The 23,690-nt window shown below is 40.7% G+C and overlaps 2 protein-coding genes across 5 annotated transcripts in view; both read right to left on the bottom strand.

The window, feature by feature from the left end:
* The window catches only part of LOC141773944 (C-terminal-binding protein 2-like), a 91,666-nt gene extending 82,207 nt beyond the window's left edge, over nt 1-9,459 (bottom strand). Inside the window, exon 1 of one of the 3 annotated variants that reach the window (XM_074646140.1) lies at nt 9,133-9,459. The gene's annotated coding sequence lies outside the window, so the exon portion shown is untranslated. The remainder of the gene's footprint in view (nt 1-9,132) is intronic. The other 2 variants (XM_074646138.1, XM_074646141.1) reach the window with 2 other exon arrangements.
* A 2,610-nt stretch (nt 9,460-12,069) lies between these two features.
* Nucleotides 12,070-23,120, bottom strand: tex36 (testis expressed 36). Of its 2 annotated transcripts, XM_074646143.1 has the most exons (5): nt 22,951-23,120; nt 22,713-22,853; nt 22,471-22,545; nt 21,491-21,700; nt 12,070-12,377 (listed from the first exon to the last, which is right to left on the bottom strand). In XM_074646143.1, the coding sequence occupies exons 1-5, from the start codon at nt 23,002-23,004 to the stop codon at nt 12,123-12,125; spliced, it is 735 nt and encodes a 244-aa protein (XP_074502244.1). In that variant the 5' UTR covers nt 23,005-23,120; the 3' UTR covers nt 12,070-12,122. The 2 variants fall into 2 exon arrangements, with proteins under 2 accessions (XP_074502244.1, XP_074502245.1); XM_074646144.1 differs by lacking the exon at nt 12,070-12,377 and having other exon boundaries at nt 20,442-21,700; nt 22,951-23,105.
* Nucleotides 23,121-23,690: the final 570 nt, after the last annotated feature.

Raw genomic sequence — 23,690 nt, 5'->3', positions numbered from 1 at the left:
GGGACAGTTGAAATTATTTTTTCGAGATGGTTCCGGGACAGAGATGAAAAATGGAGCCTTTCTGTCTATTAAAGTTTTTCTGAAATTGGCAGGTCAGACTTTAAAAAAAAAAAAAACGGATATTGGAATCGGCCAAGAAAATTGCAATCGGTACATCTTTACACACGTCGTCCCATCTACCTAAACCCCTGTTTCCTGTGGCTCTCAACTAACAAATCAAACAATGACTATCAATTAATAGGTATTTCACACTACATGACTTTAGCCCTGATTTTCTGCTCCCCGACAGTGTTTAGAGCTCCCCGACAAAAGCCCAGATCAGAGGCAAATCGGTGTTGGCTCGCCGCTCGCACCTCGGCGCTCGAGTGTCATGCGTGAACTGTTCACAGACACGAGCAAAGAGGCTCGCCTACGCCTCACAGACAAATTCCAGATATCCAGCACGCTTAATATCTGGACCTGTTGCGGACTCCGGCCACGAGCTGCAGCCAATGAGAGCGCAAGACACGGGTCGAGGGTAAACCTGGAGGAGGAGGGGTCGCCTGTACCGATAGGAATTTACTGCATGTGTTGCATTTGCAACACGGAGCACAGTTATTGAGGAATAAATAGTAAAAAAAGAGTGTGGGAACTAGTGGAAACAGGCAATTTTGTGAACACATGTGCCGACGACAACATCAGCAATGTGTCTCGCGTATGGTATCACGTCATTTACTGTGTATTTCTCATGTGTTTCCTGACAAAATGTACTGTAGTTTGGAGACCTCATCAGGGATTCCTCCCGCTGAAAGATCTTGTAGTGTGTGACCCCGTCACCAGGCAGTCATGTAGTGTGGAAACCACAACAAGTTTAAGACTCCCGATTACAAGACAGCAAGTTTTGTAGTGTGAACAGTACTACGATCAGAACTGGATAACAGGCTCAAATTCAAATACAAATGTTTATCTAATGACATCATCAATTGTCCTGTGTCCATACAATGTAAAAGCTACAGAGCAAGCAGGACTATGAGACCAAACACTCCACAAGCAGGTCAAAGTCCAAGGAGATCCGCGGGACTTGTGGCTCGCTGCTGCTAACAAAACAGCTCATAATAAAGCCAAGGACTCGACGCCTCACTACAGGGCTGCGCAGCCAGAGCCCCAGGGGCCATGTCTAACACTAGCACTCTAACTCTGCCACACGGCATCAGCAAGCTTGTAAAACAAGCTGTTAAACTTTATCTGCATCATAACCATTGCGATAATACACCACAGATGCCAGAATTTCAAAAAACAGATTTCCCCGAGGGTTTTTTTCTTCTGAACACAAGTCTATTCTTTGTGCCTCCGTGTTGAGATAATCTCCACGCTGCCGTAAAAAGGAAAGTGATAATTTATTTAAAAAAAACTTCAGACTCCACATAATCAGTTAATAAAATGAGCTGATGCACCTTCCAGAGCTATTAGAAGTAGCACTCAGACAGTGCGCCTGCATACTCAAAGTGTACATACTGCACTACTCCAGATTGAAACATCCTATTAGCCTGCACATTCACAGAGCCATTAGCATTTAAATATGCAGGAGCTGTGCTCCTTTCAAAATGCCATTTTTACTCTGCTGCAAGGAGAGTTCTCCAGTTGTCATAAACAACTTTTTTTTTTTTTTGCATTCAAGGACCTTTTCAAATGTCAGGGCCAATCAAACACAACACGACAGGTCTCTGGGTGGAAAGAAAAAAATACAGCTCAGAGGGCAGAGAAGAAAAGCGGACTTATCATGCATATTCATGCAGTTGGAAGGTTCAATGACTGCTGTCTCTGAGTGTTGTGAGGAGTGGCAAAACAGTTTGTGTGGTAAGAGAGAGAGAGCTGAAAAAAAAAGTAAGCTTTTTAACTCTTTTTTTTCTCCTCCTCACCATGTCCAAATGTCAATGTCAAAGACGCACAATGGGCAGAGCTGTGTGTGCCCACAAGTGACTCCCGAAACCCCCCCCCCCCTTCTTTCTCCCCCGTCAGCAAATTTGGGCAGAAAAGTTTTCTCCGTGAAGTGGTGCTCAGCAGAATGGCAAACAAACAGAGCCATCTCTCCGCTGGCCGGGGCCCACTTCAGCATTTTAGACATCTCTTTCAGTTTACAGCTTGCCTCACATCAGCAGGATGGATCCTCCTGACACAAGTCTATGTCAGCTGGACTGCAATAGGGGCTCTGCTGAGACACAATGGACCCCTTCCTCCTCCTCCTCCTCCTCTTCCTCCTCCTCTGCCCACCTCCCTCCTGAGACGCTGAGGCAGGAGTGAGCGAGTAGGAAGGAAGGAAGAAAAAAAAAAAAGAGGAACTAAAGCACAATATGCATGTATTTTCACTGTGTGTGTGTGTGTATATATGTGTGTGTAATCCTCTTCAGGAAACTTCACTAGCTCGGACAGAGAGAGAGAGAGAGAGAGAGAGAGAGAGAGAGAGAGAGAGTTGCACGCCCCACTGGTATCTTCCCCTCTATCTGTTTCTGTCTTTCACTTCCTGCCTCTCTTCATCTCCCCTCTCTGGCTCCAGCAAGGCACAGTCATCCAGGAGGACATTATTAGCTGTCAGCATTAACAACCAGCGTAGCAGCAACAGCAGCAGCAGCAGCGGCAGCAGAGTCGGTTTCGTAACAATGCCCACAGAAAGCCTCTTCTCTGCCCCAGCGAGAGGAGCAGGCAGTCAGGACAGCCTGCTGCGTGCAGATGGTGCTTTGTCTCTGCTAGTTCCTGCAAAAGTGACACAAACCGCGTACATGCACACACATAGTTGGAAGACGGTGCCACTATTCATTCCTAATCCTCTGTGGTTTGCATGAAAGTTAATGGCAGGTGTTTAAAAACTCTGGCTATGCCAAGAGAAGGAAAGGGGAGGTGAGTGGGAGAAGAACTCTTTTTTTTTTTTTTTCCTGCTGGCAAATGCACACACGCTTTCCCATGTTGGAAAGACAGTGTATTACATCCCTATTAAGATCTGCAAACTACGCCCCTTCATCCATCCTCATCCCACCCCCCCCCCCTTCCTCGCTCCCATCCATCTCTGGCATAATGTCCATGCATGCGGTTGAGAGCAATTAGGACTTCTTTGGAGGAAAATAGCCAGTCATTAAGGAGGAGCAGGGACTACACAGCGTGATGGTTTACGCCAGGTGGGAGGCTATTAGACGGCCAAGTGGTGTGAGCAAACTCCCATGGTCATAAATACAGGGAACAGTAAACATCCTCCACTGCCGCCCAGCGCTTTTCTCCAATAATATAATGAGTTAATAATTTAGAGAAATGCTCATTTATGCATCCACAACATACTGTACACACACTCGCTATACTGTAGGCTACAGTCATATAAAAGAGGGGCCTTTTTCCACAGCAGACCTTTTAGTATAGGTGTTACTAGGGCTGTCGCAATATTGCAATTCTGTGCTACTGACAAGCCAACCGCAGGGGATGGCAAGCATCCGCCACAACCGATATGTTCACGTTTTTTCTTTTTTGAATTCTTTGCAATGGGAGCGCCGCGTATTTACACTATGCTACAAAACGGCAGCAGCATGACGAGGTAAAACGGCAGCAGCATGATGAGGTAAAACGCTGCGCTTGACGCTGTCAATTTTAACCCAGCCGTCCAATCCCACTGGAGGAGGGGCGGGAAAAATACGACAAAGGACAACCGTCACATCCTACATGTAGACTACACTAGGCTTGCCGCGGTAGTCTGTGTTACCGGTGTTACACGGAAGTCGGGCATACACCGATTACATTACTTGCCAACCGCCCCCCACCGTCGTTTCGCTTTTTTTATAGAAACAAAACCCATTACGTTAATTTGGGCGTATCAGCGGCGTGCTATCGATACATAGTCGCACGACGGACGCTACAATCTGAAAGTGAAAGTGTCTCCGCACAGAGTAGCAGGAGTCAGATTTCACACACACGGGACGAGAGAGAGTTGACAGACGAGACGATGGCGGGGGATTTGGTGTCAAAGCAAAAAGCAAAATCGCCTATTTGGCAATTTTAACCCAATGCTATAAGGGGACCATAACATTAATGAGGTAATCGCCGTGCGGAGGACTGAGGGGTCACAGCCGGTGTGCGCGGCCCAGCAGCTCCAGCTGGAAATGGTGCAAATTACACAGTTTGTCAACATCTGATTTATCTAATAAGATACAGTTTCACTCAGTTTTCATTCACATATCTTGAGGTCAGAGGTCAAGGGACACCTTTGAAAATGACCATGCTAGTTTTTCCTTGCCAAAATTTTGCATAATTTTGGAGCGTTATTTAGCATTCTTTCCAACAAGCTAACATGAAACGTTTGGTATCAATTGATTCTTTAGGTTTTGTAGTTTCATATAATACCAGTGTCTTCACTTTACCCTTCAGACTGAGCTTTCAGCCCGCTACAACCTCTGAAAGACAGAATAGTGGTGGGGATTGTTAAGAGGTTAGTTTATACAGTATAATAAAAGATTGATACTTGACGTTTGTGTATTGATACAATATTGCCACGCAAAATATCGCGATACTATGCTGTATCGATTTTTCTCCCACCCCTACTGAGAAGACAAAGCAAGCGATTTGCAGACGTCACCCTGGTCTCTTGGAACTTTTGATTAGGCATTTTTCACCATTTTCTGCTTAAAGACTACTATTTGATTAGGGCTGGTCGATATGGAGAAAATCAAAAATCACAACATTTTTGACCAAATACCTCTATATCGATATTGCAACGATATTGTAGATGATTGGTGCTTTCATAAAATGTTTAGACAAAGAGATTTTTGATAAATAATCATCAGTAATGTGGATATAATGACTAAGTGGGTAAAGAAAAAAAATGGAATAGTCTGGTAAGTTCAGAAAATTACATCAAAAATACAAAAAATATACAAAATCTAAGACAATATCTAGTGTTATATCACGATATCAATATAATATTGATGTAAAGTATTGCCCAGCCCTATAATTGATTAATCGAAACATACTGGATCAATTATGAAAAAATATTTATTATTAGCCTCCTATAATGACACGTCAATCCGAATTTTAACTCAAAGAGAAAAATCTTCAAAGATCTTAAAGAATTAGGATTAAAGCTTGATCTTAAATTTGACACCAGCTGCAACGCTATATTTACAAGAATCGCAGCCACTGAACGTTTACATGTAAACACGACGTCCAGGGAAATGATACAGCAGTGATCAGACAAAATAATGAAAATCTAATACAAGCAACAGTGCAACCTATTCAGTTTATCACTTTGAATTTAACATTTAAGATTTGGCAACGACGTGTGGATAATATGATTCTGCAGTTTCATGTTTGACTGTCTCAATTAAATCAATTTCAAATACAAGCAGTGGACTATAATTTGCCTGTTTTTCTGGCCAGCAAAACTGAATTATTTTTGGCTTATAAACACGCCGGTAGGATGCCAATGTGGCAGAGACAAGCTACAGAGAGATGCTGCAAGAACATGAAAAAAGACTTTGACTGCACTTAAGAGCAAACCGCCGAGGATGTATCCATTTCCTCATGCTGTATATATCACATCAGAGGCAGACAAGAGTGAGCATGCACCTACAGTAGTATATATCTTTTAAGCACACTGGGCAAACCAGTCTTATCAGTGAAGAGAATCAGACACCTGCTGCTGTGTGTTGTGGTCCACATCCACTCTCCCAAAACTATCCTTCACAACCGCAAACAAAAAACGAAAGACTCGGAAGCGACGAAGACGCAACAGAGCGAGTTATAACAAGCCAGAAACAGGTGCTGGAAATTTGCACCAATTACATAAACTTCTTTGAGACAAAACTATTACCAGCCAGCATGAGACGCAGCACAACAGTTGCTCAAAGAATAACTGAAGTACAACTGTCCCCTCTTTGTAAATGCATCTGAAGCACACAGTTCCCAATTTGCAAAGTGCACTACTTCTTCACAGAGCAATCCTTGTTTTCATCATCAAAGCCTTAATACTATTTGAGAAGTGTGTCTCAAAGATCTGTGTGACAGAAACACAGCAGGACTTTTTTGAAACAAAGGATGTTCCACATTCAAATATTCTATCATGAAATAGCTGAACGTCTGTAACAAAACTCTCAAAGAAAGAAACAACAACTAAGGATTACTTAAAGCAGCAGCGGGTAGAATTGGAGCAAATATGATTAAAAAAAGTTATTTTTATAAAACGGTCACTGTATCCTGACAGTAGTGCATGAGACAGGTAATCTGAAAAAAGAATCATGTTCCTCTGTGTCCTCCGGTGCTCCTAATCTGCCAGATAACACAGACCGGAGGAAAACAACCAATCAGAGCCGAGCTGGAGCCTTGCCGTCTTTGAGCAGCTGTCAATCACTCGCGAACTCCGATCAAACGGTAAAACTAGGCAGTGCTGATCAAATATGAATCAATACTCTGTTTCTGTAATGCCTATTTCTCGCCTCAAATGTTTTCAGAATCACCTTGTAGTGTACTGTTTAGCTGTAAAATGGGAAAGTTTGTGACCCGGCAGCAATGTTGAGATCAGTTGAGGAAATACCAAGCACCGCCTACCAGCCGGAGCAAACTTTCTAATTTTACAGCTAAACGGTACACTACAAGATGTTTCTGAAAATATTTGAGGTGAGAAATAAGCATTATAGCAACAGAATATTAATTGATCAGCGTTGCCTAGTTTGACCGTTTGATCGGAGATTGCGAGTGAATGACAGCTGCCTCCGTTGAATGAACAGCCGGTAGGAACGCTCTCTCTTTCTGAAATAACCTGAGATTCGCCAAAGTCTCCCGTCACAGGCTAGATTTTTTAAAGCCTGAAAACAGAGCCATGAGGAGGTGCAGAAGTGTAGTTTTCTCACAGAACACTTGAATTGCAATATGCTGAAAGGTTATTATGAATTTTTTTGCCTGATGATGCCAAAAACATTCTGCCTACTGCAGCTTTAATGCTATTTGAGAATTGTGTCTAAAGATCTGCGTGGCAGAAATACAAAGGGAATTTTTGGAACAAAGATGTTTTACATTCAAATATTCTATCATGAAACTGAAAAAAAAAAGCTAAACTGGCTTATAGCTGAACGCCTGTAACAAAACTCTCAAATAAAGAAACAACTAAGAATTACTTAAGGAAAGATTAATCACAGCCACATCGAAACCGGTAGTAAATCCCAAATCCTCCTCGCTCTGTGGTTTTCACAAAGCAGTATGTCTGAGTGACATCAACCTGTACATTTGCGGCCTCCCTTGCAGATGGCACAGTGTAATTTCACACCCATTACCTCCTCTCCACAATGCATAGCACAATCACATGACAGTAAAATCTTCTCAAACCAGCTCCTATGGGAACTTTTAGAAGCCGTTAGTGGCTCGGCCATTATGGGAATTCTCCGAAGAGTTCACAAGAGCTATTTCTGCAGCGTCCAAATTACTGTGTTAAATGGAGTATTAGGCTCTGAGAATATGATTAACCAATTGTAATTGCTTTGCTTCTGCGACTTCAAAAAAACAGGCAGCCAATGCACGATTCAGATTTCTCTCTGTTCCTCTTCGTGTCGACAGAAAAAGAAGGCCGCGATGCAACAAAGTCTCACAGAATAAACATAACAGTGTCCAAAAGAAAAAAACACATGCCAAACGAGCGAAAGTGTGAGACAGCACCTGTGCTTTCAAAAGCACATCATCTCTTCCTGCATCGGTGCACGCTCGCTCCCTATAGCTCGGCCTCTCCGTGTTAGAATACAGCAGGAAACACACAAATGAGGCCCTACACAAGCATGTTGTACAGCAGATCAGCCGTGTACAACGAGTGTTCTCTACAAGCACAAATCATGTTCGTAATCACAGCACACCGACTCCACCGGTCACCGGGGAATATCTGTTGAGGCAAATGAGACTCCTGATTTCCAATACAAACACACACGTCAACACCGATAGCTGCCGTCAAGCCGTATGCATGATATCATAAATATTAAAGCGTCGGTTTTGCATTTTCTTGGCATTTTTTCCTTCCTCGGTACGGGATAAATCAAAAAAGGCCCTGATAGGAGCTGCCATGTACATTGCGATGCTCGCACTGTGATGCCTTGGGAGGCCTCAGCTTTCATATCTGAAGACATGCAGGCCCCACAAAGACGTGAGAGGAAGTTCAACCCCCAGCGGAGTTGAAGGCGGCGGATGAGGGGGAAGGATAGGGAGAGGTGAAAGGGGAGGGTTTTGTTGCAGCAGGTGGGAAAATCTCAGTAACTTATCAGTAGTGGATCTGTTGCATCATCAGCAAACTGATGTATTTTTAAGGTAAATACACTAATAAACATTCAAATGCAAACTGGAAAGGGTGCGGGCCATGGCCTGCATATCATTAACAAAAGGGCCTTTTGGCTCCACTCTTAAGTTCCCCATGCCTGTTGTGACAATGCCCACAGGGGGAGAGCAGATGTCCGTTGCCAGCAGCACATCTGCATACAGCCTCAATCCCCACCCCTTCACTGGCCAGACAATGGAGCCGCCCTCCTCCTCCTCCTCCTCCACCACCACTTGAATCTTTCTTCCACTGGAGCCTCCAAATGCAGTAAAAAATTAAAAGAAAAAAAAGGAGGAGTTGAGAATCAATGCACACTTTGGAGGATTATCCTGCTGTTTCTATACATACAGGTGCCCATATGGATGCCTGATTGGCTCACTGATTATAAGCATTAATTAGTAGCACACAGATGATAAAGTGAAGTTCAAACATGGATTTGTTTGCTTACAAGTGCACATCCTAGCAGGGAAATGCTACACACTTTGTACCAAAACTTTTTAATCAAACTCTTTAAAATGCATTTCTGAAAAAAAGGATCCTATCAATATTCACAACTCTTAATTGGATCTTTTAATGTGTCCACCATTAAGCTCTGTGTAGCTGCCCAGCTCATTATAGGAACTTAATAAAGCCTTTATTCCCACATCACTATGAAGTGGATCGACTATAATGTCTACTCCCACCTCTCTCTCTCTCTCTCTCTCTCTCTTGTCCCTCCTCGCTGCTGATGGCGCAGGGACACATGGGGGCAGCGACGAGAGTATAGCTCGCTTTACAAACTATACACCACACCGAACATATTCCTTTTTGCAAATAATCTTGAATCCTACCTCGACTGGATGTTTACTGAGAGTTCAAGCGTCGGCTTTGGGGGCTCCAGGAATAGCATCGCACGCTACGCATTTCAAAAATGCTGCTTGTTATATCTCGGGTTTTAGATCATGATCCACCTTTTAGATGACACACAAAAAACTTATAATCCTGAACGCAACGGGACGATCTCCGGAGCTGGTGGTGCCTTTTGGTTTTGGTGTCGCTTTTTACACGTCGGCTCTCTGCGCGCCTGCTTCTCCTGCTGTTTACTTCTACGCTTCATAAACACTCCTATTCTTTTCCTCCTGCCAGAATTGAGAGGTGTGTATCAGTTTGCTTTTCCTTTTTTTTTTCTCTCTCTCGCTTTTTTTGAGTGAGGCGGAGCCTTTAGCCCGCTTCTCCCTCGCACACACACACATGCGCGAGGACCCAAGCGCGCACACACACAGCACACACGAGACACACTACTTGAAGTTGATGGAGATGGAGATGGGGATTTGAAGTCTTGGCCAATCTTGTTGTTTTTTTTTGTTTTTCAAAATATTATTTTAGCATACAGAGGTCGACTCTCAAGTCCCCCCAACAGAGCCATACCCCTTTCATAAAATATTGACCACACACCAAAAAAGAAAGTCTGCATTTCTAGTATTTTTCATATCTTATGACTATAACTTTGCATGTAAATTTGATTCCCCCGAAGGTCTAAATACTGTTGCAAAGTCTCTTCCACAGTGCCTGACTAAAGCCAACGTTCATTCAACCATTTATCGCTTTAATTATTGTTCTAAAGGTAGTCAGATTTAATTAGATTGAGTCTACAAATACTGAAATCAGTCTGTAAAATAACCAGGATGTGTAACTTTGGATGTTATCTTAATACAATATCCTATACTCACATACATGTGGCCTATACACTGAATGTTATTGGTTCCTATATAACCAGAGAGGTATAGGCCTATAGCTATACTGAGGTCATGTATTTTTTATTATTTTCTTTATTGTTATTTTGCAGTTTCAAGATTCAAGATGGTTATTGTCACACCGGTTATACAAGTACAATAAGAAAATTAAGAAAACAGTAAGTTAAGTAGCAAAAAAATTTAATTAAAAATAAAATAATACTGTATTTACAAATAATATACAGTATAATAATAAAGGAAGTACTTGGTATATGGCAACTATATAAGCAAAAAAAATAATATATATATATATATATATATGGGAGCAGTAGAGGTTGCATACTATAAGGACCAGCTATTTGTGTAGACTTCAAAATAACTTCTAAATTACTAAATTGAGCTGCACCATTAAAACTTGAAGCACCGTCTTTAGTTAAAGGGGAACACTAACTAAATGAAGAATTCCAATTAGGGCTGTCAATCGATTAAAAAAATGTAATCGTGATTAATTACATGATTGTCCATGATTAAATCGCAATTAATTGCAAATGAATCATACTTTTTTTTTATCTGTTCAAAATGTACCTTAAACAGGAGATTTGTCAAGTATTTAAAACTCTTATCAACATTAGCGTGTGCAAATATGCTTGCTTTATGCAAATATATATTCCGTCTGCCATTGGTTTCCTAAACAATGCCCTGTAATGTTGTATGTTGTAAGCTTTTGTATTTATTGCCTTTAATAGGCTATTTATTGTGTTTATTGTATTTGTTTGATGACTGTGTGGTACTGCTGACTGTACAACAAATTGCCCCTAGGGGATAATAAAGTTTTCCTTGACCTTGATGTATATATGTATTATTGGAAATCAATAAACAACACAAAACCCTCACAGGTACTGCATGTAGCATAAAAAAAATATGCTCAAATCATAACACGGCAAACTGCAGCCCAACAGGCAACAACAGCTGTCAGTGTGTCAGTGTGCTGACTTGACTATGACTTGCCCCCAAACTGAATGTGATTATCATAAAATGGGCATGTCTATAAAGGGGAGACTCGTGGGTACCCATAGAACCCATTTTCATTCACATATATAGAGGTCAGAGGTCAAGGGACCCCTTTCAAAATGGCCATGCCAGTTTTTCCTCACCAAAATTTAGCGTAAGTTTGGAGTGTTATTTAAGCTCCTTCGCGACAAACCAGTATGACGTGGTTGGTTCTTTAGGTTTTCTAGTTTCATATGATGCCAGTATCTTCACTCTAGCTTTAAAACCGAACCCCCCAGAAAAGATTGATTGCGTTAATGCGTTAAAGAAATTAGTGGCGTTAAAACAAATTTGCGTTAATGCGTTATTATCGCGTTAACTTTGACAGTCCTAATTCTAATTAATATTTTTTTATACCCAAATTTGCTTTATTCTATTGTAGTGTTCTCAGTTGTGAAACAGAAAATGTTCCCATACAGTCAGAACATCCCTTGGGTGCTCTTAAACAACATTGTGATCAAGCTTCGGGTCAGATGTGTCAACCATATTTAACAATAAGTAGGCTACCCAATCTCTTCAATCTAAACAGTTAGACAGTCAGGCCTACTGGGTGCAAACATTTAGCAACAACTAATCTTTAAGTAAAAACTAGGCAGGCTAGCTAACTAGTGGTGCAAACCATATTAACTTGATGTTTTAATACATTTTCACTTAAATACGTGTTTTTAATTTAGTTCCACTCTCTTCTGTCACTCAATTCAATCTCTCATTCAGCATTTCTTATAGTTATCGATCTCTATGAAAAAAATTAAGCGTGTTAGAGGGGATTTGCTTTCCATAATCTACAAACAAATCAAATTTACATGCAAAGTTATAGTCATAAGATATGAAAAATACTAGAAATGCAGACTTTCTTTTTGGTGTGGGGTCAATATTTTATGAAATGGGTTATGACTGTGTTGGGGGGACTTGAGAGTCGACTTCTGTATGTCTAAAATCCTGCCTATACGGCCCTGGCTGTAATTGTTCCAGTTGACTAACAGATAGATGGATAAATACATAGGTACATGGATAGATTCGTCACTCAACTGCATGCTTAATCTGTTCATTCCTCCTCTTCATGCCACAGGTGCAGAACGCAGCAACTGCAGCTGTGCCTTGATGTCATGCTTAAAACATGCAATCCATATTCTCCCTTTTTTAGCTCCAGTCTCAGCAGCAGAATAATTGTGGACCCTCCATTCATTCACACAGCAGCGCCGGCCATATATAACACAGCACAGATGGCACAGAGCATCTTTGGATTTCCTGGTCACTTTAGTCTCTGCATATCCAACACTTCCAGCAAAATCGTCGTCTTTGAATGGAGCTTTCTACAAAGACAAAGAAAATCGCCGGTAGCAATGGATGAATCATTTACATACCTTCTTCCCTTCTGTGTTGTGCTGTAGCTTCTGTACCATGGTGCCCTGGGTGTATGTGTGTGGTCCCAGGCCTGGGGGCTCTTGGCCCTGTCCTGAGTGCGTCTTTCCCTGTGGTCATTTTGTCTCCAGCACAATGTAACTACTGGGCATGAACCCAAACACTCCAAAGACCGACACCAGCCAACAGGGGACACCAACTGAAGCATATGTTTGCAATGGCAGCAGAGGGGACGGAGGAGGAAGAGACAGTTTGAACTGTTTGAAATCACTGCTGTGAGGTTTTATCTGTAAGTCAAAATTTGATTTAGATGAAGGCATCCCTTTCTCCCAAATGAATAAGACAGCAAACACAAAAGCACTTAAACTCTCAAAGGAATAGTGTGAAACATTTCAAGGAATCTATTAGCAGAAATGGAATAAAATATTCTTAATTTTTTTTCATTAGTGTACAATCACCTGAAACTAAGAATCGTTGTGTTTTCGTTAAGGCTGGCACACACTTAAAGATTTTTCAAATATTAACAGATATTGAAAATGTGAGAGACCCCACACATAATGACATGTTATGTTGAATTTAACAGTTTTGTTCCTATACTGTGTGGAGAGCAACGATTTGGCCAGAACAACACACCACACACTAACAGTGAGTCCCGACTAAAAACAAAAAGTGAAATCTCGCAAAATCTCTCACGATCAAACATGACTTTAGTGTAAACAAACACGGCAGACGACAGGCAGGAAAAATTAGCGATGTTTTGTTCTACTTTGTACTGAAAATTCACAAAGGATGGATGGATGAAGTCATGGAGACATATTAAATAAACACCAATGTTATTGCCACAAGTTAACAAGTTGGTCCTCCATTTCTGAGGTGTAAAAAACACTTATTACATATCTCACACCACAGGAATATCTGGAAAGTCTTGATTCTCGTGTAGTGTGTACCCGGCATTAGCTTAGAATGAGCCCTTCATATCTACAAAGGGCGGGTCCTCTTCACAGAGTCTGCCATGTTGTTCCACCATGTTTCTACAGTAGCCCAGAACAGACAAATCAAACACTGGCTCTAGAGAGAGCCTTTCGCGGTTTTACATTACCTGAAGGCCACCGTAGTTCTCTAACACACTTGTGAAACTTTGGTAACGTGAACTGCAGAGTGCAAAACCTTGGTACCGCCAGCCGGCGTATGACTTATATTGCTCCTAAAGTAGTGTTATTATGGTAAGGATGGCTTCTGAGCGAGGCAAACTTTATTACCACGGTTTCACACTCGGCGGCTCACATGACCGTAGTCTTGGAAAGGGAGGAGTGAGTGGAGGGGTACTCAGTTGGCTTGCAATCTACAACCACACAATGAGATGCCGCCAAATCCTACACACACAACCTTTAAATTCACTAAAATCTAATGATGAATTACCAAGTCAGTGATTTGGTGAATTATGTAATGATGTAAAATGACATGTATGATGTAGTACTGTAGGTTTCCTAAACGCATTAGTCACATGTGACAGATTTCCCCTCTTGTTGTCATTTTGAATATAAGAATCGGCTTTATTGTTACAGTTTTAATCCTACAAAAGGCTGTGTTTGCTAATTATAAGCTTATCCTCTGTTTACTATAGGTCACTTAGTAAATCACCTTCCTGTGCTATATTTGTCTCTGCAAATTTCAAATAGCAATCATATTATATGACTATGTTCCCCCCTTTTTATATTATTATACTCCAGTCACGAGCATAAGAATCTGTTTGTTCTAAATCAATACAATCCTGAAAATTATTAAAATGTGCACCACATTAGGGTTTGATATTATGATTCGCCTTTGTTTATACACTAGCTGTTAGAGGATGACAGTCAACACACACGCACACACACACACCTCTAATCTCTTCACTGTACCATGGGTATTTGAGAGGATCAGCAGTGTGCGACTGCATATTTCTGCAGAGAGACATTATTTCTTCCCTCAATTCCTCCTGGCAGAGATCTGAGTGTTTGACCTTTTTAAAATGCAAAGCGATTCTTCTACTCCTGAGAGTGAACGGGAGGCTCATGATTGTGCTACTAAATTTGAGGGACTTAATGCAGTAACTCACAGAGAGGGAGAGCTGTTCTGCACCTGCTCAAGTCTTGACTCGGTTACGGGGATACAATAACACCTCCAAGGGTTATGTTAATCTTTAAAGATGGGTTATTCTTATGCTGCTCCACTCTTTGCCTCATTTGAAGGAATATTTCACTGCAACCTTGAATCAGTCTCTCATGCTCAAATCGCCTTATTGCATAGCATTTCCTTTTTACGTGGTCCTGCATGCGTACTAAAATGCTTATGTTTTTTTTTGCTTTAGTCTTTAACATCAAAATAAACTCTGAACATCTTTATTCATTCAGTCCAAACATTCATAAATTTTTTATTCTATCAAATAATCTGTTACTATTAGGGCTGTCATTCGATTAAAATATTTAATCGCGATTAATCCATAGTTAATCATGAATCGCACATTTTTAATCTGTTCAAAATGAACCGTAAAGGGAGATTTGTCAAGTATTTAATACTCTTGAAAATGTGCTTGCTTTATGCAAATGCATGTACATATTTATTACTGGAAATGATTGAACAAAACAATGACAAATATTGTCCAGAAACCCTCACAGGTACTTCATTTAGCATAAAAATATGCTCAAATCATAACATGGCAAACTGCAGCCCAACAGGCAACAACAGCTGTCAGTGTGTCAATGTGCTGACTTGACTATGACTTGTCCCAAACTGCATGTGATTATCATAAAGTGGGCATGTCTGTAAAGGGGAGACTTGTGGGTACCCATAGAACCCATTTTCATTCACATATGTTGAGGTCAGAGGTCAAGGGACCCCTTTGAAAATTGCCATGCCAGTTTTTCCTCGCCAAAATGTAGCACAAGTTTGGAGCGTTACTCAGCCTACTTTGCGATAAGCTAGTATGACACTGTACCAATGGATACCTGAGGTTTTCTAGTTTCATATGATGCCAGTATCTTTAAAACTACGCTACTACGCTACAAACTAATGCTACAACCTTAAAACCGCAAGTTGCGTTAACGGGTTAAAGAAATGAGTGGCGTTAAAACAAATTTGCATCAGTGCGTTACTATCTCATTAACTTTGATAGCCTAGTTAGTATTCAAAATGCCCTTGTATTTGTCACTGTGTTGATAACCCAGCTTCCTCTGTAGTGTCCTCATTTATGATTTTAGATAAGCATTTCACACGTTTCCTCCTTCTTGAGAAAGGGAAGTGCAGCTAATTTAACTTCAACATCTCTACAGGAGCACATATGATTTCTAAAAAGTGGAGAGCGTGTTAAATTGAGAATTTAACAACTTATGACACCTGCTACATATGGGATATTGTAATGAGAAGCTCACGGGAGTGTAATTTACATTTGATAATGATGTCAGATTGTTAAGAGTGTGCCATTGTACTGCATATGTACCTCCTCCACTAAGTGCAGCAGCAGTCTTTTAACATCGCTTTTGAGATGGCATAATATGATTCAAACAAAGCCACACAATACCACTCTGACCGCACTCACGTCTAATTATATTCCACCGCATTAAGGCCTCTGACACATCCGCAGCAGCCTTTAAAAGACACAGGGATGCCGTCGCTGGCTTATATTTATTATGCCTCCAACAGAATGCAAATGAAGCAGATTTACCCCTTTGACTGGAAGTGTGAAAACAGTTAATTAGACTTGTTGCGAGGTCTATATGAATGTTTTCGCTTCCTCCTACAGCAGGAAATAGGAATACTGTGAATGTTTATGTGAGATGTTCAAGCTGTTTCCATGGCTGACTATATACACTGTAGATATGTAGTGGAGCTGAAAGCAGGAAGTTATACAGTCATGAAAACAACAGCAGTCTCCATACTCTGAGCATGGAAAATATCAACTGGAGGAAACAGGATTTAAGTGTGTCTCTTCCAATTAAAAGACCATCTCAAATGTGACTAACTTCATTTGGTGAAATGTTTTTCATCAGCCTCTTTTTGGTCAAGTTTGAGAGATGTAAAAGTGTGAAGAAGCAGATTCTGTGCGGTCCGGCTCCTGATCTTCTAATTGGAATAGATTTTTCCATTTTACCTAATGAGATTAAAATGCTGTGATGCTGAGGTTACGGAGGAGCAGACTAGATGACACTAAGAGGTGGAGCTTCTTAAGTAGTGATGAAATACTCAGTAACATTGTACAAATGTGGCAACCGTTTGAGCTAAGAAGTGTGTTCCCAAGCGTAAGATAGAAGTGTCCATTCTCGTCGCCTCAAGGTTGTCTCTGCTTTGTAGCCTCTTACTCTAAATACACAACAAAACACAAGATCAGGAAACCAAAGGACTAATTACTCTTGAAAAAGTATTTACAAAATCTAATTAGCCGTAGGGTTAGGGTTAGGGTTATCTAATTTCACATTCACACAGGACATAAATTAAACCAAATCAATCTTTTTCACTCTTATTTAGCACAATTTTGCTGTTTAATCACATCTACAACAGCTATGCTTACAAACTAGGGCTGTGAATCGATTGAAACATTTAGTCGTGATTAATCGCATGATTGTCCATACTTAATTGCGATTAATTACAAATTAATCACACATTTTTTATCTGTTCAAAATGTAACTTAAAGGGAGATTTGTCAAGTATTTAATACTCTTATAGTTAGTATAACATGGTATCGTGGATTCCCCAGGTTTTTCTAGTTTCATATGATGCCAGTATCTTCACTCTAGCTTTTCAACTGAGCCTGCTACAACCCAAAAATCGCAAGTTGAGTTAATGACTTAAACAAATTTGTGGCGTTAAAACGTATTTGCATTAACACGTTATTATCGTGTTAACTTTGACAGCCCTATTACAAACTGAATAAAATTTTCTTCACATAATATATATGCTTGATAAATCCATCCATCCTTGTATAAACTATTTTCTTGTTCTCTTGTGGGTGGGGTACTTGAACAGACTGCTGCTGCAGGTCTTTGTTTACAACCAGCCTAATGTAATTATACTCACCACCTACACACAAATTAGCATGCAAACTGTGTCGGAGGTTTGAGAGATACATGGAGGAATGCGATGTAGTGCAAAGAGTGGTCTGATCTTCTGAGGCAGTGTTTTTGCAGCGCTGCCCGATGCCATGATGTCAGGTCGGTACATGGAGTGCACAGCTGCAACATGGGGAGCAGGACTGCAGCTGACAAGCTCCATTTAAACACACATGTACAGTGCAAAGACACACACACACACACACACACCCACAGAGCTTAGCTGGGGAGCGCTTATCTCCACTGAACAAACTCCTCCAGTGATGGGAATGTTCTCACGATGTTATCTTGTCCTCTGTGGAAATTAGATAGCCAGCCACCTTTATCACCACCCTCAGACTCTGGAGGGCTCCTGACCATTACAGGAACAAGGACCACTAGGCTGCCAGGGGACACTAACCAACTGGCTGCCTGAAAAAAAAAAAAAAGACACTGGCAGGGACTGCAAGTGGAGTGACTGACAGGAGATTGGAGGGAGGCTCACCAGTTAGGTAGTTTAAAGCTGCAGTGGGTAGGATTGGAGCAAATATGATTAAAAAAAGTTATTTTTATAAAACGGTCACTATATCCTGACAGTAGTGCATGAGACAGGTAATCTGAAAAAAATCATGTGCCTCTGTGTCCTCCGGTGCTCCTAATGGCATCTGCAAGATTTCACAGACTGGAGAAAAACAACCAATCAGAGCCGAGCTGGAGCCTTGCCGTCTCTGAGCAGCTGTCAGTCACTCGCGAACTCCGATCAAATCAGTATTCTGTTACTGTAATGCCTATTTCTCGTATCAAATATTTTCAGAAACATCTTGTAATGTACTGTTTAGCTGTAAAATGATGTTTCTGTAAACATTTGAGGAGAGAAATAGGCATTACAGTAACAGAATATTGATTCATATTTGATCAGCGCTCCCTAGTTTGAACGTTTGGTCGGAGTTAGCAAGTGATTGACAGCTGCCTCCGTTGAATGAACAGCCAATAGGAACGCTCTCTCTCTGAAATGACCTGTGATTGGCCAAAGCCTCCCGTCACGGGTTAGACTTTTTAAAGCCTGAAAACAGAGCCAAGAGGAGTTGCAGAAGTTTAGTTTTCTCTCAGAACACTTGAATTACAATATGCTGAAAGGTTAATAGGAAATCTTGGCCCAATGATGCCAACAATATTCTGCCTATTGCTGCTTTAACCCAGCCAAGGGAGTCAACTCTATGTCTTGAAGGCTGTTTTGGACTTCACAGTCGTTATATGCACAAGGACGCCGAACAAGATGAAATGTTCGACACAAGGAAGAGTCACACTGTGAGCCTTGACACCTTATTAAAAAGAATATAAGAAGAGAGGGAAAAAAATCGAAAGAAATTGAGGAAGCTAGACATTAGTTATAATTGGCAAAAGAATAAACAGAAAAATATTTGAGGTAACCAAAACATCTCCATGGCAACTCTCTTTTCAAGTCTTTAATGAATAGGTAATGGACAAAATGCAAAACACACACAACTTCATCATAACGTCAGAGCAGATGCCAAAACTGACACGAGACAACAAAAAAGACGATTTTGTTTGACAAAAAGAGTATGTCAAAACACACACACACAATCTATCAGTGCAACACAAATCTCCCTTCTGTTGCTGTCATTTTGACTGTCTGGCAAATCCACCTCTCGTTTTCAAAGCATTTTTTTCCCCCTCTAACAGGTGCAAAACCTCTCAACTCAACACATCAAAGAGACACATGCACCTGCGAATAAATCACAGTGAATGGTAAGAATCCAGACTATAGGGCCTCCGAACACCAAAGAGGTAGGATTCAAAGTGTCTGATTTAATATTCATGAAGTGCAAGGCTTTGGCGGTTGAATGCTTGTTTACTGAGATGTGTCTTTTGTCCTTGGGAGAAGGTTTGATATTCCACCAAGCAGCTGTATTTACATATACTTGTGGTTTTGCCTCTACATGATATATAAATATATATATCTTGCCTAACGTGGCACATACATTACACACAACCATACTGACTGTAATGATTGACATGCAATTTCAGTATGCTCTCCTCGCCCCTGTGAAGTATTAAAACCCTTGCTGCTGTTTCTGGCAGAGCTAATGAGAGTGTCTGATTATGAAGTGTTGGTGGCTTCCGTGCGGAGGAGTTGTTCAAGTTGCGGCAAGTCCCAATCAAAGTGTAGTCTGCAAACTGCACCCACAGGGACAGAGGTGGCAGACAACCAGTCGAGACCAGACAGAACCAACTGTCAAACACAAAGAAGAGTTTTCCTCTTGTGCACCTCTTTTTTTTTATACATTAGATCTGATCACAAAAATGTTTCTGTAGGTTTCTGTTTCAGTGCCATGACAAAGATAGGGTTAAAATAGAACTGTAACCTCTTTTTCATCCGTGCACCTGTTTTTTATCAAAGGTACGGTCATTACAATCCCCCCCTCGCCCTGCAGCTCCTGTGCACCTGCATCATGGAATCTGTTTTTTGGCAGCAACATGTGAGATAATCTCAAAGTGAAACCACAAAGGGCAGCAGCTCCAGATGGAGGTCTCACAGCTTTCTTCTCTTGCTATATAAAAACCGTGAGATGCACGTCACCCTTTAAAAAAGTGAAACAAACTCCTGCAAGGTCGGCGCTGTATGTGGATCAGCTAATTACTGCAGCTGAAAGAGAAGCTTGTGAGAAAAACCCATCTCCCCGGTGGGTACTTAAAGAAAGAAAGCAGCTGGTCAGAACGGACTCTGGAGAGAACATCAGCTATCGGAGAAAGTGGCTGGGGATACTCTTCACTTAAGTGCCTTTCTCTGAGCAGTGTTCTCTGTTATTCTCCCACGCTTTTTCCTCTCTTGTAGGGGCGGCACACATGCACACACACACACACATGTATACACACATATATATCAATCCCTTTCATCCCCAGGAGTGAAACAAACCCATGCATTATGACTCAAATCAAGCTTAATTTATTTAACATGCTCTAATTTAATGTCTTCATGTTGATATGCATTGAATAAAAATAGCTGGATTATTTTTCTAATTATTTCCCAGACACATTTTCTCCAGAGCATGCACATTACACAGGGGTTTTGGTTATTACATCTCTCACACAACTTGGCTGTTGAACAACTCAGTGGATCATCAGACCAACTGATAACTCGTGCAAACCTGCTGCTCTCTGCTGGCAAAACTATGAACTACCAACAGTCTCTCACAGAGCTCTACAATGGCCCCCCAATATAAATTAAATCATGACCATCTATCTGTGCGTTCCAATACTACCATAATATTTAGTATGCAAGAAAAAGATTTAGTATGTTCCAATACATAGTATGTCAAATGCAATATGCCAAAAAATACCAGGATATCCTACTACAACCAGTCGCATTTTTCAATATGCAACCAGCATCCTTTTCTAGCTATTCTGACCTACAATTCTCTGCACAGCGGATGTATGAGCAAGTGGGTTCAAGGCGCAATGTTATGACGAAGTAGTATGTCCCAATTGTATGCATGCTGAATTCAACAGTACTTTATAAAGGCAACTGCGGTATGTACTAAAGTAAAAAGACAAAGTATGCAGTTTGGAACGTAGCCTATGAATGTGTTTAGATACTTTCATAACTACAATTTAATTGCTCCTATTTAATAACATATATCATTCTGAAATCACACAATAACATAAAAAAAAGTCCAATGAAAAAAATCTGGGGGTATGGAGTAGGGGTATTGCGATATACCGGTATTGGCGATAACCATTTTTAAAAAATTAAACATTGATATCATGTTAATAATACACATGATAATCTTGTGAAAATCATCCATCACTTCTTAAATCACGTTTCTGTACAGTTATAGTTACAGACTGTCTCTACACCTCCCTACACTCGTATTTTTTTAGGGCTTGGATGGTGCTGAGCAGTTGGTAGCTGCTAGCACTTGCAGGGTCTCTGAGAGGTTGGAGCCGTGTCGTCCGAACCACATGAAAGGCTCTCTTGCCTGCGCCAAAGCTGCCTCTGCAGACTTCTGCTTGTGGTTGCGGGGGAACTTCCTGTTGCTGGTTGGAATATTAACAGCCTGCTTCACCGTGAAGTCGGTCTGGTGGACCGTGATGTTCCCCCCAGGGCTGCTGCGATCTCCATCGTGGCACATGCAGAAGTGGGAGTTGTACTGTCTGTGATCATCAGGACTCTTCCTGCGTCCCACACCCTGTAGAGTACCAATATGGAAAATATATGGTTTCCTTTCAAGGTCTAATGTAGTGATGGACCTAGTCTGAACTAGAGCTGTCAAAGTTAACGCGATAATAACGCGTTAACGCAAATTCATTTTAACGCTACTAATTTCTTAAACGAATTACCGCAACTTGCGATTTTTAGGTTGTAGTGGGCTCAACCAACAATGTCACACTAGCTTGTCGAGAAGGAGGCTAAATAACGCTCCAAAGTTACACAAAATTTTGGCGAGGAAAAACTGGCATGGCCATTTTCAAAGGGGTCCCTTGACCTCTGACCTCAAGATATGTGAATGAAAATGGGTTCTATGGGGTACCCACGAGTCTCCCCTTTACAGACATGCCCACTTTATGATAATCACATGCAGTTTGGGGCAAGTCATAGTCAAGTCAGCATACTGACACATTGACAGCTGTTGTTGCCTGTTGGGCTGCAGTTTGCCATGTTATGATTTGAGCATATTTTTTATGCTAAATGCAGTACCTGTGAGGGTTTCTGGACAATATTTGTCATTGTTTTGTGTTGTTAATTGATTTCAAATAATACATTTATACATACATTTGCATAAAGCAAGCATATTTGACCACTCCCTTGTTGATAAGAGTATTAAACACTTGACAAATCTCCCTTTAAGGTACATTTTGAACATATAAAACGTGCGATTAATCACGATTAAATATTTTAATCTATTGACAGCCCTAATCTGAACATTTCATAATGGCCTGAATTTCTCTTTATACTCACATGAGTGAAAACAGAGACGTTGTCTTTTAAGGCATGCTTGTTGTCATGGTCGGAGAATGGATATTCTCTGGATTTCTGTAAAGAAAGTATTGGGAGGACAGTATACATACAACTTAATACAGTGGAATGGGATAAAATGAGGAGGCATTTTCTTTCTTTGCAGAAGTGCTTTGATAAGAAGTGCAATGAAATCTTTCAGGCTACTGTGAAAAAAGAACCGTCGAGCCAAACACTATACACACCTGCTGAGTTTTCCATTTAGGATAGCGCTCCGCGTTCAAAGCCTGAGGCAATGCTGATTGAACCTGAGTCAGCATGATCCCATTGCTTGTACAAGCCTCACGACTCCTTGTCTCATTTTCTGGTGAAACTGGATGAGCAAACTGAGAAGAAAATGAAAGGAAAGCTAATTACACAGCCTGGTTTGAATGTTATGATTTGTAATGATCTGACTATGTGTTGAAATGAAGACTTGCTTACCCATTTGCCATCATTGCTCATTGAAGAATATTTTCGCTTTCCACCTTTTGGCATTTGAATATAGTTTGAGAGTCCACTGAGTAGTTACACCACACACACTGTCCAACTTAACAACTAATGCCATCACACTGGTGACTATGGAAACATAATGCTGCATGCACAAACAACATGAAATGTGATCGCAATTTGCCATGGAGATGTGGAACTGGAATTCTGGCAGTAAGAAAGCATGTTTTGTTGAATATTAAATTATAGCCAGTTAAGTAATTAAATGTATAATGTGGGATTTCCTGTCTTTTTTTTTATATGGAGTAATTACCCAGACAGTCTTTGTTGAGGAGCTCTGCAGTTCAACAACTGAGGACAAATTTGCAGCCAAAATTAAATTAAATTGATGTGTGTGAGAGTTACAATGGGAACACCTTTGTTTTTTAATCACGAGAGGTTTTTCTGATGGATGACAAAACAAACAAAATGATCATATGATACACAAGTAACTTTATTTTTCACAACACTAGACATAGAAAAACAACAATACATACTTATAAACAATATTCATCTGGGATAGACTTTGTTTTTCCATTTTTAATAAGAAATGTGCATTATTCAAAGTTAATTTTTAAATGTGTTTTAAAAAAGTACAATTTAAAGATCCCAGGTTATTCAAATATTTTCAAATACACATTTTGACCTATTGGAGGTCAAAATGAGTCACATGATTTTCTTTGCAAATAAACATA

The sequence above is a fragment of the Sebastes fasciatus genome, chromosome 9 (assembly GCF_043250625.1).
Source record: "Sebastes fasciatus isolate fSebFas1 chromosome 9, fSebFas1.pri, whole genome shotgun sequence".
Classification (NCBI taxonomy): domain Eukaryota; kingdom Metazoa; phylum Chordata; class Actinopteri; order Perciformes; family Sebastidae; genus Sebastes; species Sebastes fasciatus.
The sequence above is the reverse complement of the archived record's forward strand: the minus strand, read 5'-3'. Positions and strand labels throughout refer to the sequence as shown.

Coding starts and splice junctions, on each gene's coding strand:
- tex36 (XM_074646143.1), bottom strand. CDS start 23,004: ATGCCAAAAGGTGGAAAGCGAAAATATTCTTCAATGAGCAATGATGGC. Junction 22,546..22,712: donor CTAAATGGAAAACTCAGCAG/GTGTGTATAGTG, acceptor CTTTCTTTACAG/AAATCCAGAGAATATCCATT. Junction 21,701..22,470: donor ACGTCTCTGTTTTCACTCAT/GTGAGTATAAAG, acceptor GGTACTCTACAG/GGTGTGGGACGCAGGAAGAG.